This window comes from Dasypus novemcinctus, chromosome 14 (assembly GCF_030445035.2).
Source record: "Dasypus novemcinctus isolate mDasNov1 chromosome 14, mDasNov1.1.hap2, whole genome shotgun sequence".
Taxonomy (NCBI): domain Eukaryota; kingdom Metazoa; phylum Chordata; class Mammalia; order Cingulata; family Dasypodidae; genus Dasypus; species Dasypus novemcinctus.
In genome coordinates, this window is record NC_080686.1 from 83064594 (window position 1) to 83079664 (window position 15071).

At 41.2% G+C, this 15071-nt stretch overlaps 1 protein-coding gene across 1 annotated transcript; it reads left to right on the forward strand.

The window, feature by feature from the left end:
- Window positions 1-713: 713 nt before the first annotated feature.
- CCN3 (cellular communication network factor 3) lies at window positions 714-8865 on the forward strand. Its single transcript, XM_004480729.4, has 5 exons — window positions 714-1301; window positions 1429-1654; window positions 2728-2979; window positions 4210-4424; window positions 7350-8865. The coding sequence occupies exons 1-5, from the start codon at window positions 1218-1220 to the stop codon at window positions 7644-7646; spliced, it is 1074 nt and encodes a 357-aa protein (XP_004480786.1). The 5' UTR covers window positions 714-1217; the 3' UTR covers window positions 7647-8865.
- Window positions 8866-15071: the final 6206 nt, after the last annotated feature.

Below are 15071 nucleotides of genomic sequence, written 5' to 3' on the forward strand. Positions count from 1 at the left end.
GCTCTCTTCAAAGTGGCTGGGCATGGTTACCTCACAGGCAGCACCAAGTTGAAATAAGGGAGTAGGGGTGGGAACTTTTAAAAAAAATCCTTCAAGCAGCATCACCCTTTGGGAGCAGTAAAATTACTCTTGCTTTTGATGACAAGGGTTTGATGGCAGCCAATTTCCAAAAGTGGACACCAGGTTGGGAGAGGGGTTTAATTTGCTGGAAGGACAGCCAAGTAAACTAAGAACCTTCCTCACTTCTTTCCTAATTTGCTGAGGTTTTGTCAGTGACTTAGCTGAACTCACCTAGTAAACTCGCCAAGGCTCTTGAATTTTTAGATGTGCTGCTGGTGTACTTTGGGCATGATACAGCAGGTGTTACAAGGATTTTCTCTACTAAGAAGGAAAATTTTCTTTATTCAGGCGCTTACATTTTCATTTTATTATGTTTTGCTTTTACTTCTACCAAACCTGTGGAATTTAGGGTTAAAGACTCACTGAGGCTTGGAATGATGAGGGTAAAAAGAACGTCGACTTTCGGCCAATGACATCCTCACCCTAACATTGAGATTCTTTTTTCTTCTTTATTTTACTCTTTCTGCTCTCTCTCTTCTTTTTCTCCTCACTTTCTCCTTCTCCCTCACCACATTAAACGACTGCCCTAAACGGTGACAAACTCGCACGTGCTTCCTTGATGACTAAACCTCTGGGCCTCGTGCCAACCCCCCACAGATGGCCCCAAGCTCCAGGCATCCCGTGAAGAGAGCCCACGGTCTGCAGCCCTGGTGGGACTGGCCAGGGTGGGGAGTGGCGGTGTCTTTGTCCTGGGGGAAGGCAAAGCAGCTTCCAGGAGGAAACGGGCGTTTCCTTCCCACGCGCTGCAGCGAGCCCTGGGGTCCGGCCTCAGGACTCCACCCAGCCCCTCCCGGAGCCCTGGGAAAAGCCGGTCGCCACACACAGGCTCACGCAGGCCCCGGCGCCGCGCCCTAAGGAGAGCAGTACCCACAGCCAATTGCCATGACAACCCCGGGGTTCGTTCCACTACCCCACCCAGCCGCCCCCCCCTCCTCCCTGCGCTGCAGCCAACCGGCTTGTGCGCGTCCCTGGAGCGCGCTATAAAACCTGGGCGCTGGGCGGGAGCGGCGAGCGCGGAACCTGGGCGAAGGCCGGCCCTGGGACACTAACGCGTACCAAGTCTCGTTGCAGTCCACGCCGGCGAAGGAAGCTTGAGCATGCAGAGTAGGCACAGCATGAGCCTCTGTCTGCGAAAGCAGTGCCTTTGCCTGGCCTTCCTGCTCCTCCATCTCCTGGCCCAGGTAAGTGGTGCGCCCTTAAGGTGCCTCTGGTTCCTTTGCTCTCCCTGGGCGAGCCCTGCGTGGTCCCCGGGCTCAGTCCTCCTTCGACTGGCCCTACTGATAGGTTTCTCCTGGTCTCGCCCCCCAGGTCGCGGCGGCTCAGCGTTGCCCTTCCCCGTGCCTGGGAGGGTGCCCCGCGGCGCCGCCGTCATGCGCCCCCGGGGTTCCCGCCGTGCTGGACGGCTGCTCCTGCTGCCTGGTGTGCGCCCGCCAGCGCGGCGAGAGCTGCTCGGAGCTGGAGCCCTGCGAGGAGAGCAGCGGACTCTACTGCGACCGCAGCGCGGACCCCAGCGCCCAAACTGGCATCTGCATGGGTAATCTCTTGATCTCTTCTCTCGCAACCAACTGGAGCTGCCCGCTCCTGCCTCTCCTCTTCCTCCCCCTTCCCAGAGTGTGATGCGCAAATAATATTCTTGATGAATAAGATGATGATGTGATGATGCAGTAGGTGATATTTATGGAGTGCTTATTGTGTTCCTGGCATGGTCAGGGGTGCTTGGGGCTTTGGGGAGAGACAGACACCAGGAAGGAAACCTGTCCCAGGAGGTGAGAAGTATTCATCACTTGCCTCCCTGCAAGAACCTTGATAGATGGGGAGGGAAGCAGAGTGAAGGACCACTGAAGTCATTTCCTTTGGACATTTCCAGGCCCACACTGGGGGTTATGGGAGCACGGCTTACTCATGCTCACATGTCCCCCAACTGCAGTCAACAGGTTTGTTTTCACACCTGTAGTTGTCCTGTTTGAGCCAAAGCTGCTCTTAGTCTCCTGGGATGACTGTGTAACCCCCTGGCCAGGCTGCAAGTGGAATAAAATGCAGGCAATTAGGCAATCAGGGCTCCTGAAATTTAATCAATTGAGGGTCAATCCATTTGGGGTACCACTGCAGTTGGAGGCTGTCCCTGCCTCTCTTCATAGGGGACTTGGAATAGTCTTTTACTCTTTACTCTAAGCTAGTGGTGATTTAATGCCAAGGAATACTAATGCCCTTCCCAACCTGACCAGGTAACTAATTTGGAGAATATGAGGTGCGTTTTCTTTTCTTTTTAATCCTAAACTGTTGGTGTAGGGGAATGTACAGAGGTTCTTGCAAAATAATTTTATCATTGGGAGCAATAGCTATGGGTTCTTGAGAGTGTCGTTTCACAGTTGTGGATTGCTTTTCTCATCACCAAAAGGAGCAGCTGAATGAACTGCACCTTCTTGAAGGTTGCTTCCTGCTCTGGGAGGTCTCCATGAAGACAACTCTGTACTGGAGCTGATTAAGAAACCAGCTCACCTGAACTAGTAAAGAACTACCCACAGTTTGGAAAGCGTCAGCCAGATCTCACGTAGCCTCTCCCCTTGTCTCTCCTTTCTCCACCCCTTTACTTCCCCAATACTTTAGTGCTAGAAGGAGACAACTGTGTGTTCGATGGGGTCATTTACCGCAGTGGAGAGACCTTCCAGCCAAGCTGCAAATACCAGTGTGCTTGCAGGGATGGGCAGATTGGCTGCGTGCCTCGCTGCAACCACGACCTGCTACTGCCCCGACCTGACTGTCCGGCGCCAAGGAAAGTTGAGGTGCCTGGAGAGTGCTGTGAAAAGTGGATCTGTGACCCAGATGAGGAGGAGGCACTGGGAGGCTTTGCCCTACCAGGTGAGACACTCAGTTCTGCCCAGCGGCTGTCCCCAGCACAGGGTCTTCTCCCTGCAGGGCGAGGGAGGCAGGAAGCTCACATGCCCCTTTGGATTTGATGTGAGAAACTGGCCTCCATTTCTGGCCATTCAGTTGTGTATTCCAGATTACCCAGTGGAGTCCACCACATCCTGTCTTCAAATCCAAGCTAAGTTACTGAAGCACACACATAAATTCTCCTAAAGAGAATGTGCCGAATTCAGTCACTATTATGAGCGATGGGACTGATTTTGATTACTGGATTACTATTATTTGTATTTTAGCAAGTCCTACTTGTCCCTTATTAATATAACAAAGATAAAAGTAGAGATCCCTCTTTCTCTTCTGGACTCCGTATGCCACTTATGTCCTCTCATAACCAGCCTTCCTAAAAAAAACACTACGTCTCTCTGGACAGATGCCACAGAGAAATATCACCTTTCCAGATGCTGTAGGAAGGGTTGAATGATCCTTTGGGAACTTTGCTTTGTTTTTCTTCTGACTTTATCTTATAAATATTTTGAAAACAAAATATTTCAAGAAGTGGGAGAGAATTTTTACGATGCCACCAAACAGCCAAATTATTTATCAGTGGCATTATGCTGAGTTTAGTAGTATTTCTGAGGTAAGAAATTTTCAGCTGTGCTTTACAGATGGGGAAAACTGCTCTGTAGAAGAGGAGATACAACCCAAGCCATGCAAATTAAGTGCTGAAACACAACTTTTACTATTCAAAGTCCAAATATCTACACCCTGTGGTCAAACTACTTCTACCTCTCAACAGCAAAACATCATTTTCATCCGTATTGTGAGCTGGCTGGTTGGTCCTACATCTGCGTCACTATTTAAAATGTGATCATGATCCTTTTTATGTACAAAACCACCTGTTGAAAAATTATAACTTATAGAATGGTCTTTGGTGCTAGAATGTACTATATTCTTACAACTACTAATCTCCTTAAAGACAAGTTCTCCTAAACGTCTTAAGGGCAAGTTGGACCATCATTGCCCAGAGACCTTGAAGGCTTACACATGCACAGGCAATGTGCTACCTGTGAGAGGTTGGTAAATGAAGAGTTCCCTGTCTTCCCCCTAAGAGTTCAGTAGGTACAGAATTGAATAAGACCCTCTTTCTAATGTGGAAAGTGGAAAGGACTACAGTGCGATTCCCGTTTTACCCAATATGGCTGTTCATGTGTGTACACCCCATAGCCTACAGACCAGAGGCCACCCTAGGAGTTGAAGTCTCTGACTCAAGTGTCAACTGCATCGAGCAAACCACAGAGTGGAGTGCGTGTTCCCGGAGCTGTGGCATGGGTCTCTCCACTCGGGTCACCAACAGGAATCGCCAGTGTGAGATGGTGAAACAGAGTCGGCTATGCATGGTGCGGCCCTGTGAACCAGAGCCTGAGCAGCCAACAGAGAAGGTAGGTGGTCTTGAGGAAGCCACCATTAGGGAGGAAGAGGCCTTGGCTCCTTGGGGCCGGAGCATCAGGAAGCCATGATGATGCTAGCCGACTCAGAAGGTAGCTCAGAAGGCAGCTGAAGCTGGGACCTTGCTCAAGGAGAAAGCAGAGGTTCCTAAAGCCAGCCCAAGTGGGTTGATATTCCTTTTCTCTTTGATCTACTGAAATAACCCAAACAACTCCCAGCAGATGCACAGGCAAAGAGGGACACCGCAGGTGTCATACAATTGAGAACTGTCTGGCAAGCCCCATTCCATTCCTGGAGAAAATTGGCTGCTTTTAGGGAGATCAGGCCTGACCTGAGCTCCTCTCATTCCTCAGGAATGGGCAATGTCTATCTTCTCACCCCTCAGTCCCCAACAACTCCCCCTGATAAAAAGTGTGTGTTTGATGACTAACTGTTAGTGAATAATGAATGGGAGTCTGTGAATTATTTTCAGCATTTTTAAAAACCTAGTGGAAATAGTACATTTGCCAGCATAAGGTGATATGGGCCAAAGAAAACAGCATATTTCTTTCCGTTTTGGTTGGGATTATATCAACTCCGTGTGCTAATACCATGTATGAGGCATGCAGATCAGAAGCTCTGATTGGTTCTTGATGACATCACAGGCCTTGTTACCAGACTCTCATCAGATAAATGCAATACCCCAAATGAACCATCATATGGACCCTTAGAAAAAAAGTAAGGCCAAAAATAAAGCAGTCCCTAACAATGAAGGATTTATATAGCTCTACACTGAGGCAATATGATCTAATGCTTAAGGGTGCAAGCTCTGGAGCCTGACAGCATGGCTTCAAATCCTGGCTTTCTGCACTACTAGTTGCATGAACTTGGGCCATTTCCTATACCTCTGGGCCTCAGTTCCATCCCCTGTATAATGGGGCTCTTGATAGTACCTGCCTCAAGGTTGTCATGAGGAGTAGGGGCAATGACTATGCCAAATTCCAGGCATAGAGTGAGTGCTCTCTTGATGGTAGCCATCATTACTTAAATTTTCTTTTTATTGGTAAAATAAAAGAAGTCCCTATTGATTGCATTAGTTATATGGTTCCTTGGCTATATGGCTTTTTTAAGGTAGATCTTAGCTTTCTGTTTCTTCCACCAATTTAGAAAGAACACCTAGAAACCCCATATTACTAAAATACACCCAAGACTTTGCATCTCCCATACATGTAACACAGGCATGCAGGTTCACTCATACAAGCAGTCACATACACATGCACAAACACACAATATGATGTTGCTGAACTTCTACTTTCTTGTGGGTGTTGGCAAGAGTACACACTAAACATCAAATATGAAAAGGAAGAAATAAGAATCCCTTAAATATTTTCAAGTATCCAGTAACTTCTTTATTAAATAAGGCTTCTCCATCTAAAATTTGCCTGTTTTTATTGTTTTTTATTTTTTCTTGTACTTGCTCCCAGCTAAATATTGGGTAATATTGTATTTAAAATATTTATTTATAGTATACATGTTTCATAAAGGTTCTAGAAATTTGTTTGGAATCTAAGGAAACACTAGCAGATACTTGTGGCCCCTTATCACCAGGAGATTCTTATAATCTGAGGCAATGGTTCTCAAAATATGGTCCCCAGGCTAGCAGTACCCACTAAGAACTTGCTTGAAATGCAAATCCTTGGGCCCCACCCCAGACCTACTGAATCAGGATCTATGGATATGAGACCCAGCCATCCATGTTTTAACAAACCCTGTCCACGATTCTGCTGAACCAGAGTTTGAGAACCACTGATAGAAGAGAATTCCAAGTTTAACCACCTTACAAGCTGTAGGCTATGCCAAGGAAGGCAAAGAACTGTGAGGAATTGTAGCAAATCTGTAGGTGAAGAAAGCTAAGTGGGAAATAAAGCATAATCCTTTCTTTCTTCAATTGTCAATATTGTGTTTCCTCACTAACCATTATTCATTCTATACTTGTGGTGCCTTCATGGAAAATCACCTTAAATCCCATTGTCTTCGAATTTCCTATGGTCAGAGTATAGTAAAAAGCATAGCTTTGCAGTCAGGCATATTCAAATACTGGCTGTTCTCTGACCACTTTATCCCTGTGAGCCTCCATTTTCTCATCTATAAAATGTGGACCATAATGCCTAGCTGGCGCTGGGCTCAGATGCCCCCTGCATTTGTTCCCATGTGGATCTCTTACATGGCCCTCACTGCTTAGTGTCTTAAAGATCTGTTTGTGTTTCCTGCTCCTCCCCTAAAAATGCATGTTTTCAGACAGGGATTTTACCTTATTTATCTTCCTTTATCTTCAAATCTAGCACTAGTCCTGCATGGTAATTATTCCTTGTCTAAATGAATATTTTTAATAAAGATTAAGTTAGTTAATGTCTGAAAAGTATTTGAAACAGTAAGCTTGCAACAATGCCAAATGTATTCCCTTTTTCTGTTTAGCATCTAAGAATACATTTGGCTAAAGGTAACACCAAAGCTTCTTAGAGTAGCTTTAAAATAATAAGGGTTTCCTTATCATACACATGTCTTCACCCTCATGCTTGTTGCCTCAAGGTCAGAAGATGGTTCTAGCACCATTAGGTGTGGTGTCCACTTCCAGGCAGAAAAGAAAATAAATGCAGAAAGCAGGAAAGAATGATACCTGCCAGCAGGGCAAAAGATTTCCCAGTTTATGTGTCATTGGCCAGAACTTTGTCATGGGGTCATCCCAAGCTCCCAGATGTTCTGAGGAAGCAAATACTTACAGCTGAGCACATTGCCCGAGCAAAGCCAATGTCCTGTTAGCAAAGAAGAAAGAGCTATGGATACCAGATAGGCAACTGGCAGGTTATCCAATACCCTACCAATGATCTGTCAGAGGAACTGTAGCCATTCTATGCACTCTGCCTTTTCTTCTCTTTTAGAAAGGAAAAAAGTGTCTTCGCACCAAGAAGTCACTCAAAGCCATCCACCTGCGGTTCAAGAACTGCACCAGCCTGCACACTTACAAGCCCAGGTTCTGTGGCGTCTGCAGTGATGGCCGCTGCTGCACCCCCCACAACACCAAGACCATCCAGGTGGAATTCCAGTGCTCCCCAGGGCAAGTCGTCAAGAAACCGGTGATGGTCATCGGCACCTGCGCCTGTCACACCAACTGTCCTCAGAACAACGAGGCCTTCCTCCAGGAGCTGGAGCCAGAGACCAGCAGAGGGGAAATGTAACCAGAGCTCCTGGAGAAGCACAGCTACAGATGCAAACTGTAGCTGCTGTGTGACCCACCATCAGAGGAACAAGAGAAAAATAATGAAGTCATCATTTCATCCCAGTCCTAGGTATTGTATTTTCTGAAGTCATCTGAGGTGATTTATATCTTTTTTTTTTTTTTTTAAATGAAAGATAGAATTAACTGTAGCCTTGGAATGAAGGTAAGCTCAGGATAGAGCTTAGGGATGCCTTTTCTCTGATGTTTTTAACAAATGCAAATTTCTATAAATTTAAGAACTCAGATCTATGTGTTTCACTTTGTAGACTATAGGACATTACACTGATTTTATTTTGTTGTAAGCTAGTGCAATTCCAAGGAAATATCACTGTAAATAAATGACACAGTGGGGCCCAGGAGCACACTGAACGTGCTTTCAACCCAGTGTTCCACTGTAGATAGGGATTTGATCTGAGGGTTCTCTATTGAGTTCCCTTTATGGGTAACTCAACTCTGAACTTCCAAGTCCAAGATCCAAGGTAACATGTAGCTATTCAAGTTGAATTTTGTGCTTTATTGTACACTAGGAAACATGCTGCATTTACAGTAAGGAAATGTTTGTTAATGAAGTAGACTAGGGTCACAAACTCCATTTCAGACAAATTGACTCCTTTCCAATAGGAAGAAGCTAAACAGAGTACTCTCCCTAACACAGTGATGACTGGGCCCTGACAGCCCTCACACAGTTGTACATGCTGGAGACAGCCGGGGCTCACTTGGTTTTATATCTGCAGATCAGAGCATATCAACAGGAATCTCCTCATCTTACTGATGAGTAAACTGAGGCCTACATGAAACAAAGTCTTGCTTACAACCTCTGATGACTTTCAAATGACCTTTAATGGAATTTTGACTAAAAACAAAATCAGCACTATTGTGCTGAGACACTGCACATTTTATGGGAATTCAGAATAATTATAGACATGCCCAAAACTGATCCTTGGGCCATAATTATGAACACGCACAGTCAAGATATATGTGTTCACACACATTTGTCTAACTTGTTAAGCTACAGGATAGACTGCAAAATTAAATCTATACATTCTTCCAGTGTCAGCATATATGTTCAGCTTTTCTCCTTGAAAGTATTTATGTAAATATAAATTGTATATTTTGTAAAATATTGTTTTTAATTTCTGTACCTGTCGGACATCTCTAAATAAACGTGCACTCATCAATGTGTGACTCTGCTATTACTTTAGTGTTTTTAAATTGAATGCTGTTTTTATTGAAAATTAAAATAGAAATGAATGAATTAAAATGGACACCCATCAACAGCACCTTTTGAAAACAAAATGGATATATTTTTTAGATGAGCTTACAACGTCCTGTCATAGGGAAACAAAAGATAATTCTTACTGAGTTAGAGGTGCGCTTCACTACCAAGGCCTCAAATTTCTTCCATGCTGGTGACTCTCAAACCAACATCTCAAGCCCTGATATTTTTCCTGGACAGCCTGCTCAATGTCCCTATATATTGAAAATTGTACTTGTCTGACAAGGCAAAACTAATCAGACTTCCTTATCTAGCTGAAAGGCTCTCCATCCTCCCAAGTACCTTTGTGTTATCTTGATCTGTCTTATCTTCTGCATGTCCAGAAAAGCATATATCCAGAGATGCTGCTACCTGGACAGTGGGAGAGTAAGTAAATATAAATCTTGTGTTTTGGAGTTTCTAGCTAATTCATTGTTAATCTAAAGTTCTTTTGCAGTTAAAAACAACAACAAAATTTTCCTGCCCCCAACTTGACTCCTCTGTCTTCAGCCCCTTTCCCACCCATTTCATTAGCTAATTCTTAATTGTCCTTTATGATGGGCTGGAAAGCAAATTTCACTACTAGGAATCTATTCAAAGGAAATTATCAAGAACAGCTAACATTTATTGCAGGCTTACTTTGTGCAGAGCACTCTATATGTATCGTATTGTTTAATTAATAGCCCTAGAAGTAGGCACACTTAGTGTCCCTATTTTACAGCTGAGAAAATGGTTTTTAAAAGTTAATCATAGATCAAGAACTCAAACCAAAGTCCTTTTTCTTCAACTTTAAGCTACTCATTGGTTCATGCAAAGATTATCTAGGTACAAGGCTATACAACTCAATGTTGTGCATAATTGCAAAAATATTGAACACACTCAAAGGATAACAGTATAGATTTTGCCAAATTATTCATAGTACCCATTTTTTATTAAAACAAAACAAAGCAATCATTGAAATGAAAATAAAGTATAATCTGTGTACACACAAAAAACACCAAAAAAGGGGATAGAACTTTGAAAGCAGTTATTTGTTTTTCCTCAAAAGTAGCTATAAACACAAATGTAAAGAGAAGTGATTATCTCAGGTTTCTTTCATTTTTTGCCTTTTTGTGAGGTTCCCCCTTACAAGGTTTGCAATGATTAACAGATCATAAGGCTGTGACTCAATTCTGATCGATTGAGCAAGTTACAGCTCACGTACAGAAAGGCAGTACATCTCCCCCCAAAAATGAACAAAGGAGCCATATCACAATGGGAATGGAACAGAAAAGGACACTTTCCCCTTGCCCGCCCAGATGCCATCAAACCCTCCGGCATTCCAAGAACACCCTACCTCCCAGCCTCCTAGGCCCTAGCTATCCACAGGAAGAATTCACTTTTACAGCCCTGTGTTGATCCCAGGCTTACTCAGACTCTAACGCCCTCCCCACAGACTAACGTCTCCCCGCCTATTGATGTACTGTATAAAGTCATATTCACTACCTTCCACGAGATGGCTGAAGTCTCTTCTTCAGACCCCCTCTGCTGGGGTCTGAATAAACTCAATAAACTTCCTGCCTGCATTGTAATAAACTTCCTTCCTGCATGGTGTCCCAGTGAGCACCATTCTATAAGTGATTATCTTAGGTTTCCCAGATTTTTTGCCTTTTTGTGATTTCATTACCAACTTCCTTTTTTTTTCTTTAATTTCAATCAACATGACAGCAATGTTTTTTGAGATTCCTGTCATTTTTAAAAATGTATTTTTATTAGAGAGGTTGTGAACTTACAAAACCATCATGCACCTGTGTGGAATTCCCATATAACACCCCTCCACCAACATACTACATTGTTGATGAACATTTGTTACAGATTATGGGATGATATTGTCAGGCTGTTACCACTAACTATGATATATAGGGTTCATTTGACATATTTTTTCCATACCCCCCATTATTAAAACTCTACATCTTTGGCATTGATGGAAGAATATTACAGTATTGCTGTTACCTTAGTCTATAGGTTACATTAATTGTATTTTTCCTATGCTTCTCCACTGTCTTACCACCTTGCAATAGTGATGTACATTGTACTGTCAACCAAAATTATCATCCACCTCTGGGTTCACTGTGTTATTCAGTCCCTAGACTCTTCTCTAGCTTTCTTTCATCCCTAGAGTACTCTTTTCAGCCACAATCCCATTTATAAACCAGCTGCATTAGTTCTACTTACTATGTGTAACCATCAACTCTATCCTTTTCCACAGTTTTACAGTCAAGTTATTTAAGACTTCTACATACATTAAGCATCAGTACAACTCAGCTCTCCTCCTATCTTCTAATAATCTGTACTCTAGGTTTTAACTCCATGAGGTTATTCTTTGTATTTAGTTCTTATTAGTGTGACCATGCAATATTTGTCCATTTATATCTGGCTTACTTCATTTAGCGTAATGTCTTCAAGGTTCATCCAGCTTATCATATGTGTCCCAATTTCATTTCTTATAGCAGCATAGTATTCCATCGTATGTATTTACCACATTTTGTTTATCCATTCATTGGTTGAAAGACACTTGGGTGTTCCATCTTTTGGCAGTTATGAATAACGCTGCTATGAACATCAGTGTGCAGATGTCTATTCACATCACAATTTTCAGTTCTGCTGGATATATTCCTAGTAGAGGAATTGCTGGATCACATGGTAGTTCTATATTTACCTTCCTGAGGCCAAACTGTCTTCCACAGAGGCTACACCATTTTACATTCCCATCAACAGAGAAAGAGTGTTTCTGTTTCTCCACATTCTCTCCAACACTTACTATTTCTTGTTTTTTAAATAATGGCCATTCTATGCAGTGTGAGATGATATCTCATTGTCACTTTGATTTGCATTTCCCTAATAGCTAATAATATTGAACAATTTTTCATGTGCTTTTGGCCATATGTATTTACTCTTTGAAGAAATGTCTATTTAAGTCTTTGACCCATTTTTTAATTGGATTGCTTGCTCTTTTATTGCTGAGTTGTATGATCCCTTTATATGATATGAAAATAAAACCCTTATTGGATATGTGGTTTTCAAATATTTTCTCCCATTAAAAGTGGGCTGCCTTTTCACCTTCTTGGCAAAGTCCTTTGAATTGCAAAAGTGTTTAAATTTGAGGAGGTCCCATTTATCCATGTTTTCTTTTGTTGCTCATGCTTTCAGTGTCAGGTTTAAGAATCCACCACCTACCACCGGGTCTTGAAGATGTTACCTTACATTTTCTTCTAAAAGCTTTATGGTTGTAGATTTCATAATTAGGTTTTTTTCATTAATTTTGAGTTAATTTCTGTATAAGGTATGAGATAGGGATCCTCTTTCTTTCTCTTGGCTATGGATATCCAGTCTCCCAGTTATATTTGTTGAATAGACTGTTCTGGTGTAGTTGTGTGGGTTTGACAGCCTTGTTAAAAATCACTTGACCATAGATGTGAGGATCTGTTTCAGAACTATCAATTCAGTTCCATGGGTCTTGTGTCTATCTATTTTTATGCCAGTACCATGCTGTTTTTACCACTGTAGCTAGGTAATATGATTTAAAGGCTGGAAGTGAGAGTCCTCCAACTTTGTTCTTCCTGTTTAAGATTTTTCTGACTATTTGGGGCCCCTTACCTTTCAAATAAAGATAACTGTATGTTCTAATTCTTTTAAAATACTGGTGGGATTTTTATCTGGATTGCATTGAATCTGTATATCAATTTGGGTATAACTGACATCTTAGCAATATTTAGTCTTCCAATCAATGAACATGGAATGTTCTTCAATTTATTTAGGTCTTCATTGATTTCTTTCAACAATGCATTTTAGTTTTCTGAATACAAGTGCTCTACACCCTTGGTTAAGTTTATTCCAAATATTTGATTCTTTTAGTGGCTATTGTAAATGGAACTTTTTTCCTGACTTGCTACTCATATTGCACACTATTAGTGTATAGAATCATTACTGATTTTTACATATTACTGTCACTCTGCTAAAATCATTTATTATCTCTAGAAGCTTTGTTGTAGTTTTTTCAGGACTTTCTAGGTATAGGGTCATGATCTGCAAATATGAACTTTTTACTTCTTCCTTTCTGATTTGAATGACTTTTATTTCATTTTCTTGCCTGACTGCTGTACCTAGAAGCTCTATATTAAAGAACAGTGATTAACAGTAGGCATCCTTGTCTTGTTCCTAATCTCATCAGGAAAGCTTTCATTCTTTCAACACTGAATATAATGTTAGCTGTGGGTTTTCCATATATGGCCTTTATCATGTGGAGAAAGTTTCCTTCAATTCCTATCTTTTGTGATTTTTGTCAAATGTCTTTTCTGAGTCATTCAACAGTATCACGTGATTTTTCACATTTTATTTCTTAATGTGGTATGTTATGCTGATTGATTTTTCTGTGTTGAACCACCCTTGCATGCTTAGTATAAAACCCACTTGATCACGATGAATAATCCTTTTAATGTGCTGTTAAATTTGATTAGCAAGTATTTTTTTGAGGATTTTTTGCATTTGTATTCATTAAGGAAATGGGTCTATAATTTTCTTTTTTCATATTATCTTATTCTGGCTTTGGTATTAGGGTGATAAGGTTTCAAAGAATGAATTTGGTTTAATTTTATAGAAGCATTTGAGTAAGACTAGTATTAAATCTTTGTTAAATGCTTGGTAGAACTCACCTGTGAAACCATCTGGCCCTGGGCTTTAACATTTTGGTGAGTTGTTTGATGACTGTTTCAATCTCTTTACTTGTAATTGGTTGGTTACAGTCTTCTATTTCTTCTAGGGTCAGTGTAGATTGTACATTCCTATGAATTTTTCTATTTCATCTGTATTGTCTAGTTTGTTGGTATACAGTTATTCATTGTATCCTTCTATGATCTCCTTTATTTCTCTGGGGTCAGTAGGAATGTCCCCATTTTCATTTTTTATTTAATTTATTTGCATCTTCTTTATACTTTGTCAGTCTAGCTAAGAGTTTGTTGATTTTGTTAATCTTGACAAATTAACAATTGGTTTTGTTAATTCTCTCCACTATTTTGTTGTTGTTGTTGTTGTTGTTCTCAATTTCACTTATTTCTACTCTGATCTTCTCATTTCATTCCTTCTAATTGCTTTGGAAATAGTTTTTTGTTCTTTTTCTAGTTCTTCTTGCTGTGTAGTTAGATCACTGATTTTAGCTCGCTCTTCTTTTTTAATGTAAACATTGAGTGCTATAAATTTTCCTCTCAGCACTGCTTTCCCTGCTTCCCATGGGTTCTGATATGCTGTGTTCTCATTTTCATTTGTCTCAAGATGTTTATTGATTTCTCTCACATTTTCTTCTTTGACCCCCGGTAATTAAAGGTGCATTGTTTAGTCTCCATATATTTGTTAATTTTTCCTTTTTCCACCTGTTTTGATTTCCAACTTTATTCCATTATGATCAGAGAAAATCCTTTGTATAATTTCTATCTCATTGAATTTATTGAGATATGATTTGGACCCAACACATTGTCTATCCTGGAGAAAGAACCATGAGTGCTTTAAAAGAATGTATATCTTGCTGTTTTGGGGTGCAATATTCTGTTTATGTCTATTAGATTTTATCCATTTACCATATTATTCAAGGTCTCAGTTTCTTTATTGATCCTTTGCCCAGATTTCTATCCAATGCTGAAAGTGGTGTATTGAAGTCTCCAACTATTATTGTAGAGGACTCTATTTCTTCCTTCAGTTTTGCCAGCATTTGCCTCATGTAATTTGGGGTATCCTGATTAGGTGCATATACATTAATGATTGTTATTTCTTCCTAATGAATTACCCCTTTATTAATATATAATGTCTTTCCTTGTCCCTAATAATAGTTTTGCTTTAAAGTCTATTTCATCTGATATAAGTATAGCTACTCTGACATTTTTTTTATGGGGAATGGTAGGTTACTGCATGCATGGAATATCTTTTTCCAACCTTTCACTCTATTGGTATCCTTGGATCTAAGGTTAGTCTCTTGTAGAAAGCATATAGATGGCTCATTTTTTCTCATCCATTCAGCCAATCTATGTCTTTTGATTGGGGAGTTTAACTCATTAACAGTCAATATTATTACTGTAAAGCAGTTCTTCATGCATTTTGAAC

Bases quoted from the DNA above. Each gene is read 5' to 3' on its own strand.
- CCN3 (XM_004480729.4), top strand. From the start codon at position 1,218: ATGCAGAGTAGGCACAGCATGAGCCTCTGTCTGCGAAAGCAGTGCCTT. The intron at 1,302-1,428 runs GTAAGTGGTGCG...CTCGCCCCCCAG, and splicing joins TCCTCCATCTCCTGGCCCAG to GTCGCGGCGGCTCAGCGTTG. The intron at 2,980-4,209 runs GTGAGACACTCA...TACACCCCATAG, and splicing joins GGGAGGCTTTGCCCTACCAG to CCTACAGACCAGAGGCCACC.